Below are 16,538 nucleotides of genomic sequence, written 5' to 3'. Positions count from 1 at the left end.
AGCTGCTGTAACATGAGGGTTGGTAACGTTGGCCTTCCAAAGGGTTTGGCCTACAACTCCCTCCATCCCTCACCAGTGGCGATGCTGGCTAGAACTGGTGAAATTTCTGCACTCAAACATTCGGAGATCACTGTTGTAAGTGGGCCCTGAGAATATTCACAGAGCACTGAACCAGGTATGGTTATTAAAGGTTAAATTAGATTGAGATAGCGAATTTGGCTTTTAGAGGTTTTTTTAACTTGTCACCACCCACCTCCAATTCCCAAAGATACAAAAGAAATGTTATTTTGAATTTTGGAGTGATAGAGCTTTATTGATCTTTCTTGTTTTCAATATGGAAACCATTAAAAAAAAACAACCAGCACTGCAATAAAAACATGCATGTATTTGGCTTCACTACTACGTTTTGTTGTTGCTGTTGACCCAAAATCTCAAGCCCCATCTTTGGTGTGCAAAATCCGTGAGATGCAAATAATTTCACTCATCACATGAGAGTAACGTTGCCCTATTTCAAGGGGAAGCTGCAAATATTAACATAAATAAGGCTGCTAAGCTTTTGGGAAGTACAGAAACTTCATTGCACTGACTTGTAAAGGTTTGATTTCCAAGTAAACATGTTGGAAGATGCTCCAAAGGGCTACAGAAAGCTCAGAGTGTATCGCTACCAAGTCAGAAATGTGAGTGAGAGGCCGGCACATGGCATAAGGGGGTGCAGGGGTGGGTGGGACCCAGCATTCCCGTTGGTTTTCTCTGGCACATGACCCATTTGAAAGTGAAAGGGAGAAACCCTCTACAGATGTTGCTGTTGTTTCCTATCAACAAGATCCAGACGGGTCCTTCAGGCCTCCAAAGGGTGGTTTTGGTTTTGTTTTGCTTTTTTTAACTGGCAGCCAGGAGAGAGAGAAGTGGCAAACTGAAACAGCAGCTAGACATTAAAATAAAGTTCCCTTGGATTCTTTGTGGTCTGTTAAGGCTTTTCCTCAGAACAAGCTGGCAGAAGCCAGGCACTTCCTGGTGGGCCTGTGACTGGGGGGGGGGGGGGGGGCTGGATACACAGGACCTGCCACGGAGGGCCTTAAAGAACAGTGTCGAAGAGCACCAGGGTCCTTCCAGGAGCATCTGTGGCCACCAAGCGACTCTGACTTTTTCATTCCGCTTTGCAATAAAACAGTGAAGGCCATGAGCAAATGTTAAGGGAGCGCACTAAAAATATCACAATATAAACTGCAATTTGAGATACCAGGACTGGCTGTATAACCGAGGCAAGACCCAACAAATTATTTTTAAGGGCATTTGAAAGAAGCCCACTGGAAAACGGCACATTTGAGCTCCCCGACGAGCAAAAAGGCCAGGAGGAGGTCTTTGGCTGGGGGGTCCACTGTCTCGAGCCAGCATGGATGTCTACCGCGCTCTCAGAGCATCTCTCTCACGACTTCTACTTCAGACACTAGGCAGAAGGTCAAGCAGAGCCTCAGCAGACCAGCCATCCACAAGCTTGTGCGCTCCAGATGCGCTGGAACACAACTCCCGACACTTCCAACCAGCACTAGACCAAGGGCAAGGGACGAGCAACCTTCCAGATGCTCTTGGGCTGTGACCCCCGTCAGCGCTAACCCGTGGAGTCAAGGGTGAGGGATGCTGCCATGCATTCGTCCGTGCTGGAAAGATTACCCCTTCTCCATCCCTGCACCAGGTAATCTCAAGAGCCGCTGAAGCTAAATTGCCACAGGGGCTGGTCCAGCACTTGGGCATGAGCCCACCAAGGATGCATGCAACAAGCAGAAAAATACGAATATTACAGTACAGTAAGGCAGTCACACACAAGAGAGAGCACTGCCTCTTCCAGCCATCTTAGAAGCCACGCCTGCCAAAAGTCCTTCTTCGATGCCACTGTGATGAACACAAAAGGCCCAACACCCTCCGTTGTGTCCACATTAGCAGGCCTCAGGTAGGCCAAGAGTCTTGGGTAAAGTTCACGCCTCACTAGCTGACATTACAAGAACTTTGCCTCCTGTTCAACAGCGGACTGAAAGACAGCTGGGGGAGGGTGAAATACAGTGCTTCCTTAGTTAGGAAAACTGATAAATCTATCAGTCAATAATTAAGATTTGTTACAAATCTTTATTAAACTGATTTAGCACATGAATCAGCAACAGGAATTAACTGGGAAAAAATCTGCTCTGGCTGGACAAATTCACCAGCATTAATCATCTTGTATTATTCCTGGCTTCATCTGGATACTGTCTGGATGTAATCTGGATACTGTCTGGCCAGATTTTGCTAGCATCATTTCTAAATCAACTGGAGCAAGGCAGGTAGTAACGGAAGAGAGCAGAGCATGCCTTTTACACCTCCTGCATTTTTGGCTTTGTTTCAAACTATGGGACCTACTATGGAATTTGGAAATTCTGGGAGTAGTGCGAATTTAAGCCCCAGCCACATCCTAGCCCCTCGACGAAACCTAAGTGCCTCCACAGCAGCCAGCCTGGGGGTCAGGATGCAATGCAGAGGGGGGCTTGCTAGCCAGGTATCTCTGTGTATCCCCCACAAAAGGAGGTGCTGAGGGGGGCAGTGGGGGAAGGTCGAGAGAAATGAGCCTTGTGTAGCTTGTGTCAATAATGAACCTCTTTACTACTGGACAATATTCCATTTTAGAAGCAGCCGTTCTACTACTTCACTCTCACTGATCCTGAATTCCTCTCATTCTGGGTTTACTTATTTGATAATCACTTGTGGTGGAGGAAGTCAAAGCTCCATTTTCCCAGGGTGGAAGGTTAGAGAAGATGCTTTCGTCCAAATCTCTGGCAACTACCATGACTGACAAGGCGGCTGAATCGTCCGTCTGTTTGGCAGTCATGCACAAATGCCTCCAAAATACAAAATCCGCGCTCCAACTGACTGATTTATTAACAATAACCATAATGGAATGTGGATTATGAGAGATCGGAGGCCTCTCTCGGGAACGGTGGACTCCCCACTCAGCAGAAGTCGCTAGCCCATATTTGGGGCTTGTCATTTGGGGCCACAGCACCCTTTTCATGGGAAGGCAGCTCTCTCACACACTTCCAGCTATACAAACGAAAGGAGAGGATGACTAAGCCACATGTGCTGGTCTGGTCGTCCCCTCACCCACCCACAGCAGCACCAGGAAAACCAAGCAGGATAGGCCCACCCTGGCTCCTTCCCCAGAAGACAACCATGCCTGGCTCCCCCCCACCGCAATTCCTACACGCCCCTCCCTCCCTGAAAGTTCTCCCCTGTTGCCACAAGGAGTCCTTTGTGCCCTTCCCTCCAAAGGGCTCCTCTCTTTTTGCCCCACCGAGAACGCGCACCCGCTCACCAGACAAACCCCCCCCCCCCCCCGGGAGGTGTCTACACAAGTCCCCTTAGGAAAAGGAAACGCACAACCACACGCCCCCATGGCATTGCAGATGCAACTTCTTCCACCTCCGGGATTAAGCCCTTGCCATGATCAAGAATACAAAACAGCCCTTTATCCCTAGACAGGAAGCCGATATCCTCAGGAAGCCACCCCTGCTGTCAAGCTGCAAACTGCGTCTTTCGCCCTGTTAAAAGAGGCTCCCCCCAAGTCCCCCCAACCAGAGCCGAATCAATTACTTGGGGCGTTCCTCTGTGTACAGAAGCCACATAAAGAAATATATCCCACAACTGCCCCTTACTCTATTATATTCCACCCATGGATCCCTTCTCCAGATCCACACCGCTTTCCCAGGGCCGCCTTTCCACCTTGTCCTGGAAGGGGGAAGCCAAGCGCTCCTGACCACCCCAAAAGTAAAAAATAAGAAAATCAGCTCCCGAAATGACCTCACTCGCACACACAAGATGTTTATTCCCACCCTCCCGGATTACGCCGCACGACTCTCCCTCGTACACGTGCAGCACATGCAACCAGAAGCCATCGGCGTGTGCAGGTTCCATTCCCCTCTTGCTCATGGACCCCCACCTGAGCAATCGGTCCCCCCCCCCCACACACACACACAGACGAATGCCTGCCTCAGCCCCTTCCGGAGGGCCCTTTGTTCCTACCCCACAACTTCTCCCATGCCCCGTCCCCACGGAGGGGGAGAGGTTCCGCGTTTCGCTTTCATGACGTCACCCCACGGTCCCGAAGGGCTGGGCTGCATCCAGCCCCCCATTCATGTCTCACTGCCGTGTTTCACCCCCGTCCCCCGACCCCAGGACTGCTCCGCGCTTTGCTACGGTAGTTGCTCGAGATCTTTGAAGTTTTAAGCTTTGCAATGCAATGCAAGCGACCCCCATCAAATCTCCACTGAGACAGGCTGGCGGCTCAGCCCCTTCCTCTCACTCGGGGGGAGGGGGAGCAAAATCTTTCTTGCCCCCGGAGTTTTGGATCGATCTGACCCCCCTCAGCCAAGCCCCCCAGCCCAGTGAGGACCCCCAGTGCGCTTCTCTCACCTGTTCCCCTTCCTTTAGGGAGGCGGCTGTCCCCCTCCCTCGCGTAATCCTTTCCCTCTCCTAGCCCCCCCCCAAGTGATCCCCAACCCCACAAAAGAGCCACAACAGCCTCCTCTCACCTGTGGGGGCGATCGGATCCCCTCTGTGTAACTCCTTCATCTCCCCCTCTTCTCCCCAAGCGCCTCTCAACTTTCTCCTCCCACTGGGGGTGCATGTTTAGCATCCCTCCCCTTGAGTGCCCCTCCAAAAATGCCAGCAGCCCCCACCCATCTAACCTGTTTCACTGACAGCAGCTTTTTTTGCGGGGGGGGGGGAGTCATTCGTCTCCTTCCCAGGAACTTCCTCCCTTCCCTTTCTAAAGCGTGAAATTGACCCCTCTCCTCGCATTAATCCCACACTGATTTGACCCCCATTTGAAAGGGGGATCGCGTTTACCCCCCATCCCTTCCTCTCCTTTCTGAACCCCCCAAGCCTCCCCTCTACACGATGCAAACAGCTTCTTTCCGGATCGTCTCCCCTCAAAGGAGGACCCCCATCAGTATCCCCCATAAAAGCCCCTAACTCATGGGAGGGGCTCAGTATCTCCCCCCAAAACTTCTGAACTCGCCCCATGCCAATATCTTTGTTTGGCTCTCCAGATGAGAAAATCCCCAGAGGCAAAGCCCCCAAAGCATTGACCCCCTTAGAAAGGGGGGTACCATGTGCCCCCCATCAGGCCCCCTCACCTGTAGCGCCGCCACCGCTACTGCTGCTCCCCCCAGATTCAGGCCCGGCCGACGCCATCTTATAGCTTCTCCGTCCGATCCGCCTCCTTTCCTTAAATTATTTATTTGCGGCACTGTCTTGTCTCCTCTCACTACTCCCTTTTCCTCTCCTCCTCCCTCATCCCCCAGTCTCTCCTCTTGGTCTCGTCCGCCTCGCTACTTGCCGCGTCTGCGGGCCTCACCACCCCCGCGACTGGAGGGGTGGCCACGCCTCCTCCACCTCCTGTTTTTCACTTACACTGACATACACACATATACAGAAGCCACACACCCGCTTCCTCTCATGGACCCGCCCAAACGGCTCCATGGACAAACCACTTTGCACTGGCAATAGGGGGTGAAACTAGACCAGGTTAGAGAATGGAAAGAGCGCCACCGCTTCGTATATAACGGAACGAGGGTAGCCAGGAAGCGGGTGGGAGACGGGTGGCTGCGCATGCGTTAGAAGGAATGTGGCTGGTCACACATTGCGTAAGAGTGGGCGGTATTCGCCCACCATCACAAAGGATGCTCTCACCAGGAAAGGGCAGAATGGTGTCGTCATAGCAACGTAAACTGGCCAATCAGGGCACGCCCTGGCACAGCAATCCCGTTGCCATGGCAATGCAGCTTGCTTCATTCCCCTGCCATGATGACCTCACCTCCTGATTCCCTAGTGACATCACACATTCTTAATATTAATATTCTTCTTCTTCTTTACTAGGTATGGATACTGCTTTGTGATTTTAATGGTTTATAAATGCTACAATTAAGAAAATATTAAAAAAATTAAGATTCTTCCCTTAAAGGAAGCCTAAACACAATTCTAAATATATAAAAAGGGTATACCTCAAGTCAGTTCAAGAGGCAGGAAGATCTGAGTTAAATTCCCACCCACCCTGAAACTCACTGGGTTACCTTTAACCACCTGCTATCTCAGACTAGCCTACCTCACAGAATTGTTGTGACGACAAAGCTGAGACGGTGTATGTGCTGCACTGCCCTGTGCAGGAAGTTCAGGAAATGAAGTAGCCATAAAAGCCAGTGCTGGTGTACTTGTTTGAACATGTATATATTCCCATTTTAGAGATGCAAAACTTGGAGACTCGACCATAGCAACTGCCAAGGCTGCTCTCTGGTATAGGCCTAGAACTCGGGATTCTGGGCTTCTGTCCAAATTTCTATTTCTCTTTCCAGGTTGTTGTCATAACCTATTCCAATGGATTCATAGTAAAAGCAGTGTGGCAGTCTTTAGTTGATTAACTGGTTAAATAAACCAGCTAAACTTCTGCACTAAAATAAAAGTACAGATTGACTTTTTACGAAATTCATTTCATGTTTAAATACAAGTTCTTGCAAAATGCCTAGTTATTAGATGTTACCTGAAAGTAAGCATTCCCTGGAAAATCACTGAGTTCAAATCAGGTTCATGTTGTCAACTCCTTTTGTAATCTCAAAGCAGAGCTAGGAAGGTGAGGATAAAGCACAGAGGGAGGAGAAGCTTATAAGACACCCAGGGTTCATAGAATTGTAGAAAAGTAGAGCTGGAAGGGGCCATGAAGGCCATCTAGTCCACCCCCTGCTGTTGCAGGACACCAAGGCACACCATCCCACTCAGATGGCTGCCCAGTTTCTTCCTGAATGTCTCCAGTGTGGGAGAGCCCCCCACCTCTCCATGCAGCTGGTTCCACTGGGTTCCTTGGATGAGGAAGAATTGTGGCACTTAAATATAACAACAAAGGACACTTTGCAGTCAGCAGAGAATATCCCTTCACCCTTCACATCCAACCACCCTTTGCAGACTGTTTGGCTTATCTCAATTTGTGAGGATCATCTGTTTCAAACAAACCACATGGATTATCTGAAAACCATCCCAGAGATCAGTGGCTTCGTTGCTTTGGGAAATAATCTGCAGCCCCAAGTGCCTCTGCCTTCAGTTAAACCAAATAAATGAGCTTTAATCTAAAATTTCCTTTTAACATTTTACTGTCATTGTAATGTAATGTAATGTAATTTTTGAAGTCTCAGTTTGGGTTACCAGAGTCCTCATACTATTATTAGTTCCAGTTATCTACTGCCCAGTAGAAGGGAAACACAAGAAGCACTACCTGTCCACTGCTAAGAACAGGATGCTGAGCCTTGATTTCATCTTAGGAGGAGGTTCCCAACTACAGAGATTTTCTAAAGCAAGGCTGGCCTGGGCACACTGATTTCAAATGCACCCATTTCTGCCTTCAGAGGGTTCTGTCCAGCTCATCCCGGAAATGTGCCCGTTCCTCTTCCATCTACAATGCAATTCTGAAGAGGAATCCCTGGACTTGACCCAGGAGAGTTCTGTTCCAGTTACTGGCTTCTGTTGCTTACAGGATAAAGGACTGAATGGACCTTTGGCTAACTCAGCAGAGATTATCTTAAAGGCTATTGTTATTACAGTATCATCTGCATTTGCTGCTTTGTCAAGAAAAATATACGGAAGGTTAAATGGGCAAAACTCATGGTAGACAGATTTCCCAGTGCAAGACAGGTAAATACAGCTTCCATGTACAGAGGAAGCCTATCGATAAACTGTCATTTGCCTGGGTCCTATTAAACAAGACCCTGTTTGTATTGGCTCCCCGGAATCACCTCACCATCCACATCTGGAAAGAAGCAGCAAGTTTTTTGAAATCTGTTGTTTATTTATTTTTATACCTGTGTGCCACTAACTATTGCAACAGGGATCTCTAAGCTGCTGCTTACAATAATCAAAATCGCAACCATCAAAATTTATTTATTTATTTAAAACATTTCTGTGCCACCCCCATCGCAACAAAGCCTCGGGGCGGCTCACAACATCCATAAAAATACAACCAATAATTTAAAAACTGGTATCATCTCGGCTATATATTAAAATCTATAAATACAATAATAATAAATTAACAGTTAAAATATCGTTTAAATAAAAAGGTCTTTGCCTGGCGCCGAAAAGCAAATAATGACGGTGCCAGGTGGACCTCTCTGCGGAGCGCATTCCATAGGTGGAATGATAAAACAAAAAATCATCATAAAAACAACACCATGATAACCATGGCCCTCTAAGAATGTAACAAGTGAGGAGGACAACTACATCATCATCATCATCATCATCATCATTATTATTATTATTATAACATTTCTATGCCGCCCCTTGCCAAAACCTCGGGGCGGCTTACAACACGATAAAATACAATGAAATACAATGCATCGACATTGAAATATTTACAGTCAGGTGTTAATTTTATTGCATTTATATATCTTCCTCCAAGCGATGCCAGGTGGCTCACACGAGTCTTCTCCTCCTCGGCTCTCTTCACAACACCCCCGCGAGGTAGCGCTGCCCTGGCTCGGCAAGCGGCGCTCGTGCCCAGCCGCCTCCGCCCTCCGCGGGCTCGGCGCTCGATTGCTTCGGCGCCGCTCTCCCAAGCAGAAGCCTCCGGCTGCCAGGTCGCGCGGTGGCGCGCCGAGCGCCTCGATCGCCGCTCCGCGAGGGGACCGAGATGGCGGCGGCGGCGGCGGCGTCCGCTTCGACGGGCCTCGCCGGGGGTCGGGCGCCTCGGCGCACGGCGGGGAACCGGCTCTCGGGCCTCCTCGAGACGGAGGAAGACGAGTTTTATCAGACCACGTACGGGGGCTTCACGGAGGTGCGGGCGGGCCCCCCCCCGAACGAAGGAAGATGGGCCGCACTGGGCCTGGGCGCGCGTTGGTCCGCAGGGCTCGCCACTGATTGGCCGAGAGCAATGCGGAAGTGGGCGGGGGCGAGCCACGATTGGCTCGAGTCAGCCAGCCGGTCCCCAACCTGTGGATTCTTCGACTGTGCGGGGGCGCGATGGATTTATTGATTTATCTATCTATCTATCTATCTATCTATCTATCTATCTATCTATCTATCTAAAGCATGTCTATGCCGCCCCATCGCAATAAGCCTCGGGGCGGCTCACGATATAATAATAAGAGTTCAATGCTTATTCCCAAATGGCTATAGAATTCCAGCTTTAGACTACAATTTTGCACGTATTTACTTGGCAAATTACTTTACCGATTTGAGAATTGTAAAAATTACAGTTTAACTTCAAAGCAGACATTATGGGACTGCTCTGATAACTTGCTAAGTCTTACGATCCCACAAGCATGGCTCATAGGATGATAGGAGTTGCTCTCCAGATGTATTGGACTGCAGTTCCCATCATTCAGGAGCCGCTGCTTTGCTATATTTGCAGCCTGCTTTTTCCCCCTGCAAGAAGATCTGGACAGTTCACACGTTCCTGCTTTTCTTCGTTAGACCCTCTCAAAATTCTGTGAATTAAGCTAGGCTGCAAATAAGTGACCAGAGCCACACCTTGAGCTTCATGGCGGAGCGTGGCCTTGAACCCAGGTTTCTACAGCTCCGGTCTAACCACCACATTACCGTGGCATTCATTTTGGAGGGAAGAAACTGATCCCCACAATCCTCATCATTGTGAGGGAATTGTAGGGGCTGTAGTCCAACACATCTGAAAGGGCATCCAATTTTGGAAGACTGTTCTACAGAGAGTGGCTCAGGGAAGGGGTAGATCTTGGAGACGGATCCTAACAACATTCCACTGTATGGCTGATGATTCAAGCTTGGAAGAATGACCTCTCTCTGCCCCATACCTAACTGTTTCCTTGGGTGGTTTGCAGGAATCGGGTGATGATGAATACAAAGGGGACCAGTCAGACAGTGATGATGAAGTGGACTCAGATTTTGATATTGACGAAGGAGATGTGCCCAGCAGTGACCAGGATGAGGATGAGCCCAAGAGGAAGCGCAGGGTTGTCACTAAAGCCTACAAGGTAAGTAGGAGGGTCTGCCAGTCTCTGACTGGTTTGCTGTGGGATAAATCTGGGAAATCTTTGCCTTCCCAGAATACCAATGGATCCTGGACTTGCTTCTTTCTTATTTTGTTTGAAGTCACATGGGCTGTCACATGATACTAGGGACCTATGATCATTTATTTATTTGGTTGTTACATTCATGTCCTGCCTTTTTTTCCTTCCAAGGAACTCAAAGCTGCTTACATGAGTCCCCTCCTCTTCTCAATTTTATCTCAATCCTGTCCTCACAACAGCAGCCCTGTGAGGTATGTTGGGCTAAGAGTCTGTGGCCCAAAGTCACCCAGTTGGCTCCATGGCTGAACAGGGATTAGAACCCAGGTCGCTGAATTCCTGACCCATGCACACAACCATTGCCTTGCACTGGCTCTCACTTGCCATTCACCATTATTTCAGGTTCCCACATGTAACTGAAATGTGAAACTTGATCTTTTTCATGCTTTTAATGACCAGTAGCATGTTGTTTGTTTAAAAAAAAGAACTTCAGCAAATTTCTTCTTGGGTTTTGTTGCTTTACTTTCCTGTAGGAGCCCATCAAGAGCTTGAGGCCCAAGAAACCAGACGCACCTGCCAGTGGCTCTCAGAAAGTGCGAGAGGAAAGATCCGTACCAGTGGAGCTCTTGGATGACGTGGTCGACAGTAAGTGTCTCTGTAGGAGACCGAGAACATGGCAGCTTCAAGGGGTGGCATAGCCAGACACGAGCCAAGAGTCGCACCATGGCTGGGCTCCACTGAGAAGGGCCCCCTGGACGTGCTGCTTCTCTTCGAACTGCTTGTTCTCCTGCCTTTTGCTGTTTCCCAAGGGACAGTGATGGTGAGAAGGCAGGGCAGGAGAGGCTGTTGCCGCCGCGTTGCTCCCTGGCTTTCTGCCTTGCAGGTAGGCAAGTGGTAGCAAAGATGGAGAAGGGAGTGAGGACCACTAACAATGGCCAGGAGAAGTGGGGCTCCCTGGCGGGTATCGCAAACTGGAGCCCACGCCATGCATAAAGCAAGCAAATCAGGGCACTTGCATTGGCCGTAAAGACAGTCCCCTGAAGCTTTTCCAAGCACTTGCAAAGGTCCCCAAGAAGGCGCAGGTCTCCTCGCCTTCTGGTAGGGTGTGGGGCGAAGGAAGGAAGGAAGGAAGGAAGGCTGTCTTCATAGCCAGCCTGAGGACGGTACGGGACAGGAGGTTTCGCAGGCATTCGCCTTGGGTCCTGCCAGGGGATGCGGTGATTTCCGTGTTCCCAAGAGCCCTGGGGGAAGGGGGGGGAGCGATGGCTCCCCCAGGGTTCAGGGCATGAAACCCCTCTCTTAACTCAGGTGTGTCTCTCTTCTGGGCCAATCAGGCAGACTCACTGGCTGACAGAAAGCAGAAGTGGAGTGAGCTAGGCAGGCCTCATATTAGCCAAGATAAATGGGGATTCTTTGTAGGTGTATTAAAAGGCAGGGTGGGGGGAGTTGATGGAAGCCAAACTGGGTGGTTCTACCTACTGCCAAGAAGCCAGCCCTCTCCAAAGGATGGAAACTCCCTCCAGCCCACACCCTGTGTAGCCAACGTGCCCACCTGTCTCCCCGCTCTCCAGGCCGCAAGCACATGCGCCAGTCGACAACCGAGCACACCCGCCAGACCTTCCTGCGTGTTCAGGAGCGCCAGGTGCAGTCGAAGCGCAAGAAGGGGGCAGGCCCCAGCCATGAGAGGCCGTTGACCCAAGAGGAGCTGCTGAAGGAGGCCAAGATAACGGAGGAGCTCAACCTGCGCTCTCTGGGTGAGTCACCTGGCCGAGGGATCTGGAACCGTCCACAAGTGCAGGTGGACTAGATCACTTTTCCTTTTCAAGAAGAAGATAATGTATGAATTAACTGCAAGTGCTTTAACCGTGGCCGCTGAGCGTGTTTTCTCACACGTTTTCTTGCATGGGTTGGGTTTTTTGCGGTGGTCTCTGCATCATGCGCACGGGTGCTGCAGAGGGCTTCCCAAGGCTTATGGGCGCTCACGGGGGGTCTGTATGGAAAGGAGGCCTTCGACCTGCCAGTACTTCTCCAGTGGGGAGGATTCTGCTTGGGCGGACCTTACGGTGACTTGGCTAATGCATTCTGAGGGAGGGGCTCAGGTGTGCGGGAATACCTTGGTGGGCTGGGGCGCCACACCCCTGGGCTTTGTGTGGGGACTCGTAGCTGCATGTGTGGCACAGGCACACCAGCAAGGCATAATCACAGCCACCGACTCTCCAGGAGGCTAAAGTGCCACGCAGAGGCAATCGTCCTCCGCATGAGGTGGGCAGAACAGTCCTGGAGGACAGATATTTGACCATGCAACAGCCTTCCCTCTCCTCCCAGAATCCCCCGGCTGTCCAGCCACCAGCCCTGCTCTCTGGGGGATTATGCAAGTTGTAATCCAGCACAGCTGAAGGGCACCGAGGTTAGAAAGGCTTCTGTTCTCATGCACAACGGGCACAGTTTGGGGGTATGGAAATGACTTTATGAAGCAGCAGCCTTGTCCAAATCTTGAGCGGGCAGGCGCTTGGCTTCCCTCCCCTCTGCAGAGACATACGAGCGCCTAGAAGCAGACAAGAAGCGCCAGGTGCAGAAGAAGCGCAAGTGCGTGGGGCCAACCATCCGCTACTACTCGGGGACCATGCCGCTCATCTCGGACGTGGGCCTCAAGGAAGAGAACGTCGATGTCGAGGGGTAAGTTCCGTTCCACCTGCCCCTGGGTGGGGCGAGCTGGTTGCGTGATGCCGGTGGCTGTGAGGATGGTAATTTTGCAAGTGTTAAAACTCGGCCGCGAGAATTCTGGCAGGAACTCGCCCTCCGGCATGTGGCTGCACTTGTTAATGGCACCCTGGTGGCCCAAGCCAGAGCTTTGCAAAAGTGTCATGGGTGCCTTCACAAAATGGCTGCCTTGCGGTTGGCTGCGTTTCTTTCATAAAGTGGTAGCTGTGGTGGGTGGAACTGGTTCTGAAGGCAAACTGGCGAGACGGAAAGCAAAGTACCTTGCTAAAAACCTGTAGACAAGGCAGCGTGGGGTCTGAGCTGCAAAACCCCAAAGTGCTCTTTGGAGTGCAAGTAAAGCGAAGCATCAGAGGGCATCACTTCCCCTTGCGGCATGCCAGCCTCCCAGTTTTTAAAAAATGTTTTAAAAATCATAAGAAATAGAATACAAATCCGGAGGGCTAGGAGCCCGCCAGGCAGCGAGAGAGGTGCCCACAGGCACAGGGTTTTCCAGCACTGACCCAAAGGGACCAGCTGGCACGGAAGCCATTTGGCCTGATGGACTGGCAGCAGCTTGGTGCTGCCAGGGACCCGAGGGCAGGCGGTCTCTCAGCAGAGGCAACGGTCTGGCTCTCCCTGTCTTTCTCCCTCTGCTGGAAGGACTGCCGCAAGGCAACAGGTGATGTTGGCCGGGGCTCCTCGCCCTTGGGGCCTCTGCAGAAATAACAGGACCAGGTGGGTCGCTGGCTGCCTTGGCCCTCCTGCCTCAGTCAGTTCCCGCTCCTCGGTGGCCAGCTTTGGCAGCTGACCCCAGCACTGAGTCTCTTGGCCACTCCGGCCAGGGCTGGTTGTCTCCGGAATGGTCCTCTCTGTTTCACCAGTGGGTGTGTCCGTAGAAGCGTGTGTAGGCCCCAGCCTTGCTCCTCAGGGTGTCGCAGCTCCCAGTTTACCAGCCCACTTCGTATCTCGTTCTCTGTCACGCTGCTCTGTCTCTCAGTCCATGCGAGGCCATTTCTCGGCCACTGGAAGGGTGGGACCTCCTGCCACCTTCCTCGGCCTGCTGCTGCCCGCTCTCCTCGCAGAGTGCCTGCTGCTCTTCTCGGCCCTGCTGCCTGGGAGTGTTGGGAGCCTCGTTCTCAGCACCCCGCGTTGTGGAAAGCTGCAGTGCTGCACGCCGTTTCAGCCTAGTGATGTGTCTCGCGGCGGCGACCTGGGCAGGAGAAGGGAAGGAAGCTGTCTGACCGTCCTCTTGCGTATTCGTGAGCCTCTCCCCTGCTTTCTCCTCAGTCTGGACCAGGAAGCTCAGCCGTCTCTGGAAGCCCCACAGGCCTCTTCAGCCCCAGCCGCCAAATGTTCCCGCACGTTCCTGACCTTCAGCGACGACGAGACCTTCGAGCGTTGCTTCCCGAAGTCCCGGGCCCCCAAGCTCCCTGTGAGGGAGATCTGCCCCGTCACCCACAAGCCTGCCATCTACCGGGACCCCATCACGGACATCCCCTACTCCAACACCCGGGCCTTCAAGATCATCCGCGAGGCCTACAAGAAATACATCACGGCCCACGGCCTGCCCAACGCCGCTGCCTCGGCCGCTCTGGTGGCCGGCTCACCTGCCGCCGACTCCAGCGTCCGAGCCACCAGGCAGAAGATTATTATCAAGCACAGCGTGCCAGCCACGTAGGCCGGCGCCCTCTCCTCTCCTCCCGTCCCGTCCCGCTGGCACCCCTCCCGCCTGCGCTCACACGCCTTCCTGCAGGACTTGCTGATTTGGAAAATAAAGTGACGAGACCTCATGACAAGACCTCGGGAGGCGAAAAGAAGAGCTCGTGCACGAGGTCCATGTCATTCATTCAATTTAAGTCATGTTCAAGCTACGGTATTCATGTAAATAGTCCCTGGATTTGTCCTTGGGAGCAATTGTGTTCAGTTCCGCATCAAACACTAGCTGTGGTGTCTGGACCACTCTCATCGACACGGCTTAAGCCTGTGCCAGTCATAGATGGACAAAGCCCCTTGGGTCAGAGGGTGCATTTTTGCTGTCCTAGAGGTGGACAGAGGAAGGACATGATCCCGAGACGTGTGCAGACAGAACACCCACGACAGCCCAGCCAGCCACGTTTCTGAGTCGTGCTTGAAGCTGCAGGACCTTTGTTTCTGTTTGAACCAATACAGGATTGTGCCCTGAATCAATTCATGCGTGGCGGCGCTGCTTCCTGGCGGCTGCATTTTCAGTGTCCACGCATGGCAGAGGCGTTTGCCCTTCATCCCAGGCAAATCAGGTTCTTCCTGCTCTGAACAACTGAGCTATCAGCTTGGAATTCCTTAAAACAGGTGTGTTCCTTTATGGTGGTTGGACCATCACACTCAGCATCCATAAGTCATTCTGCATAAGGCCAGTAGGAGCAGGAGTCCAACAACATCTGCGGAGCAGACAGCTTCCCCACCCCAGCCCTGCCTAAAGCAATTTTACAACAAAATTTACAATCCTAAGTTGAGGGGATGAGGTGGCTTGCCTGCGAGAGTCTCTTCCTGAGGCGTCTCACCAACGCCGCCTGCCGTTTCCATTGGTGTCCCCAAAGTATTCGCTAGGATTTTTGTAAAAGTTGCTCATCTTCCACTTCAAGTTAGTTACTTTATAAAGGAACAGCTTTGCAAATGAGACCTGCATTCTCGATAGAAACCGACATCCAAAGGCTTAAAAGCATCTCTGTGGCTGAATGCATTGCCCCCTATAATGCACATCCACATTGGACTCACTCAAAAGCAAGTCCCATCATGTTCAGTGGAAATTCTAGAAACCGGCGACTAGCTTGCACCCCAAGTAAAAACCTGCGTGTGTCTGTTGCTTCCTCTGCCACTGCGAGTCACTCTCCGCCCGCCTCTGCTTCCCCCGACCCTCCCAGCCTCACTTTCCGTCTCCTAAAGTCCTCCCGGTGAATCTGGCCAGCTGCTGGGGGAAGCTCCCTCCCCGGTGCCCCTGAAGGCCCCTCTGGCATCCACACTCATCCGAGCAGTGAATTCATTGCTCTCTAGGTGTGCCGGATAGGTGTGGAAAGAGGGTTTCAGGTCCCAGGGCATGCACAGAGTGCTTTCTCCTAAAGACAAGGCAGCCCTAACCAGTGCACATGCAGCAGGGGCTGGTCATGCGAAGGATGTTGCTGGGGCAACCAGAGGACTGTTCCAGTGTGGCCTTGATGCTCTCCAGATTTGAAGAGTTACAGATCCCATTATCCCCAGCGGCTTCAGGAAACCAGGTTGGGGAAGACTGCTTTTTTTTGGAGAACGTACCTATAGCATTCCAACAAAGCCTACCAAAGGGTACCTGGCTTTTAAAGGTTTTAAAAAACACCGTCTTTTAAATATCGCTACATGAACTCGCATGAAATGCATACAACTTTTTAGCATTTGTAAATAGGCTTCAACAAAACTGGTCTGAATATCCAAATAGGTATCCATTTGAAGTTGATATCTGTTTAATAAACGTATTCTTAAGTCCTCTATTCATTGCATTATGGGGGGGGGGTAATGTTGTGACACCAGACTTTCACCTGTCAGAAGGGGGTTCAGGTAATCCATTTCTCCTTCCACTTGTTATTTTCCACAGAGCATGTAAATCATTGTGAAGACAGGATATGCCAGGCCCTGTCTCAGTCTAAACCTCTCCCACCCCCCCTGGAAAAATTAAGTGAAGCACCGGGCACTGCCCAGACGGCGATTTCCAAGAAGCCTCAGTGCATCGCACCACCCGTAGCTTGCAAAATTGGGCGATCCCTTCTTAAAGAGGATTTGTAGTAAGGG

General features: G+C 51.3%; 2 protein-coding genes across 5 annotated transcripts in view; one reads left to right on the top strand and one right to left on the bottom strand.

The window, feature by feature from the left end:
- The window catches only part of PIP5K1A (phosphatidylinositol-4-phosphate 5-kinase type 1 alpha), a 31,942-nt gene extending 26,577 nt beyond the window's left edge, over positions 1 to 5,365 (bottom strand). For all 4 annotated transcript variants that reach the window (XM_044449102.1, XM_044449103.1, XM_044449104.1 and 1 more), the window contains exon 1: positions 5,163 to 5,365. In XM_044449102.1, coding sequence (XP_044305037.1) covers positions 5,163 to 5,220 — 58 coding nt within the window. In that variant the 5' untranslated portion in view covers positions 5,221 to 5,365. The remainder of the gene's footprint in view (positions 1 to 5,162) is intronic.
- A 3,330-nt stretch (positions 5,366 to 8,695) lies between these two features.
- On the top strand, positions 8,696 to 16,238 carry VPS72 (vacuolar protein sorting 72 homolog). Its single transcript, XM_044449296.1, has 6 exons — positions 8,696 to 8,839; positions 9,858 to 10,010; positions 10,577 to 10,688; positions 11,615 to 11,797; positions 12,575 to 12,719; positions 14,031 to 16,238. The coding sequence occupies exons 1-6, from the start codon at positions 8,696 to 8,698 to the stop codon at positions 14,419 to 14,421; spliced, it is 1,128 nt and encodes a 375-aa protein (XP_044305231.1). The 3' UTR covers positions 14,422 to 16,238.
- The last annotated feature ends 300 nt before the right edge of the window (positions 16,239 to 16,538 follow it).

This window comes from Varanus komodoensis, unplaced genomic scaffold (genome assembly GCF_004798865.1).
Source record: "Varanus komodoensis strain SLA01 unplaced genomic scaffold, ASM479886v1 scaffold57, whole genome shotgun sequence".
Classification (NCBI taxonomy): domain Eukaryota; kingdom Metazoa; phylum Chordata; class Lepidosauria; order Squamata; family Varanidae; genus Varanus; species Varanus komodoensis.
The sequence above is the reverse complement of the archived record's forward strand: the minus strand, read 5'-3'. Positions and strand labels throughout refer to the sequence as shown.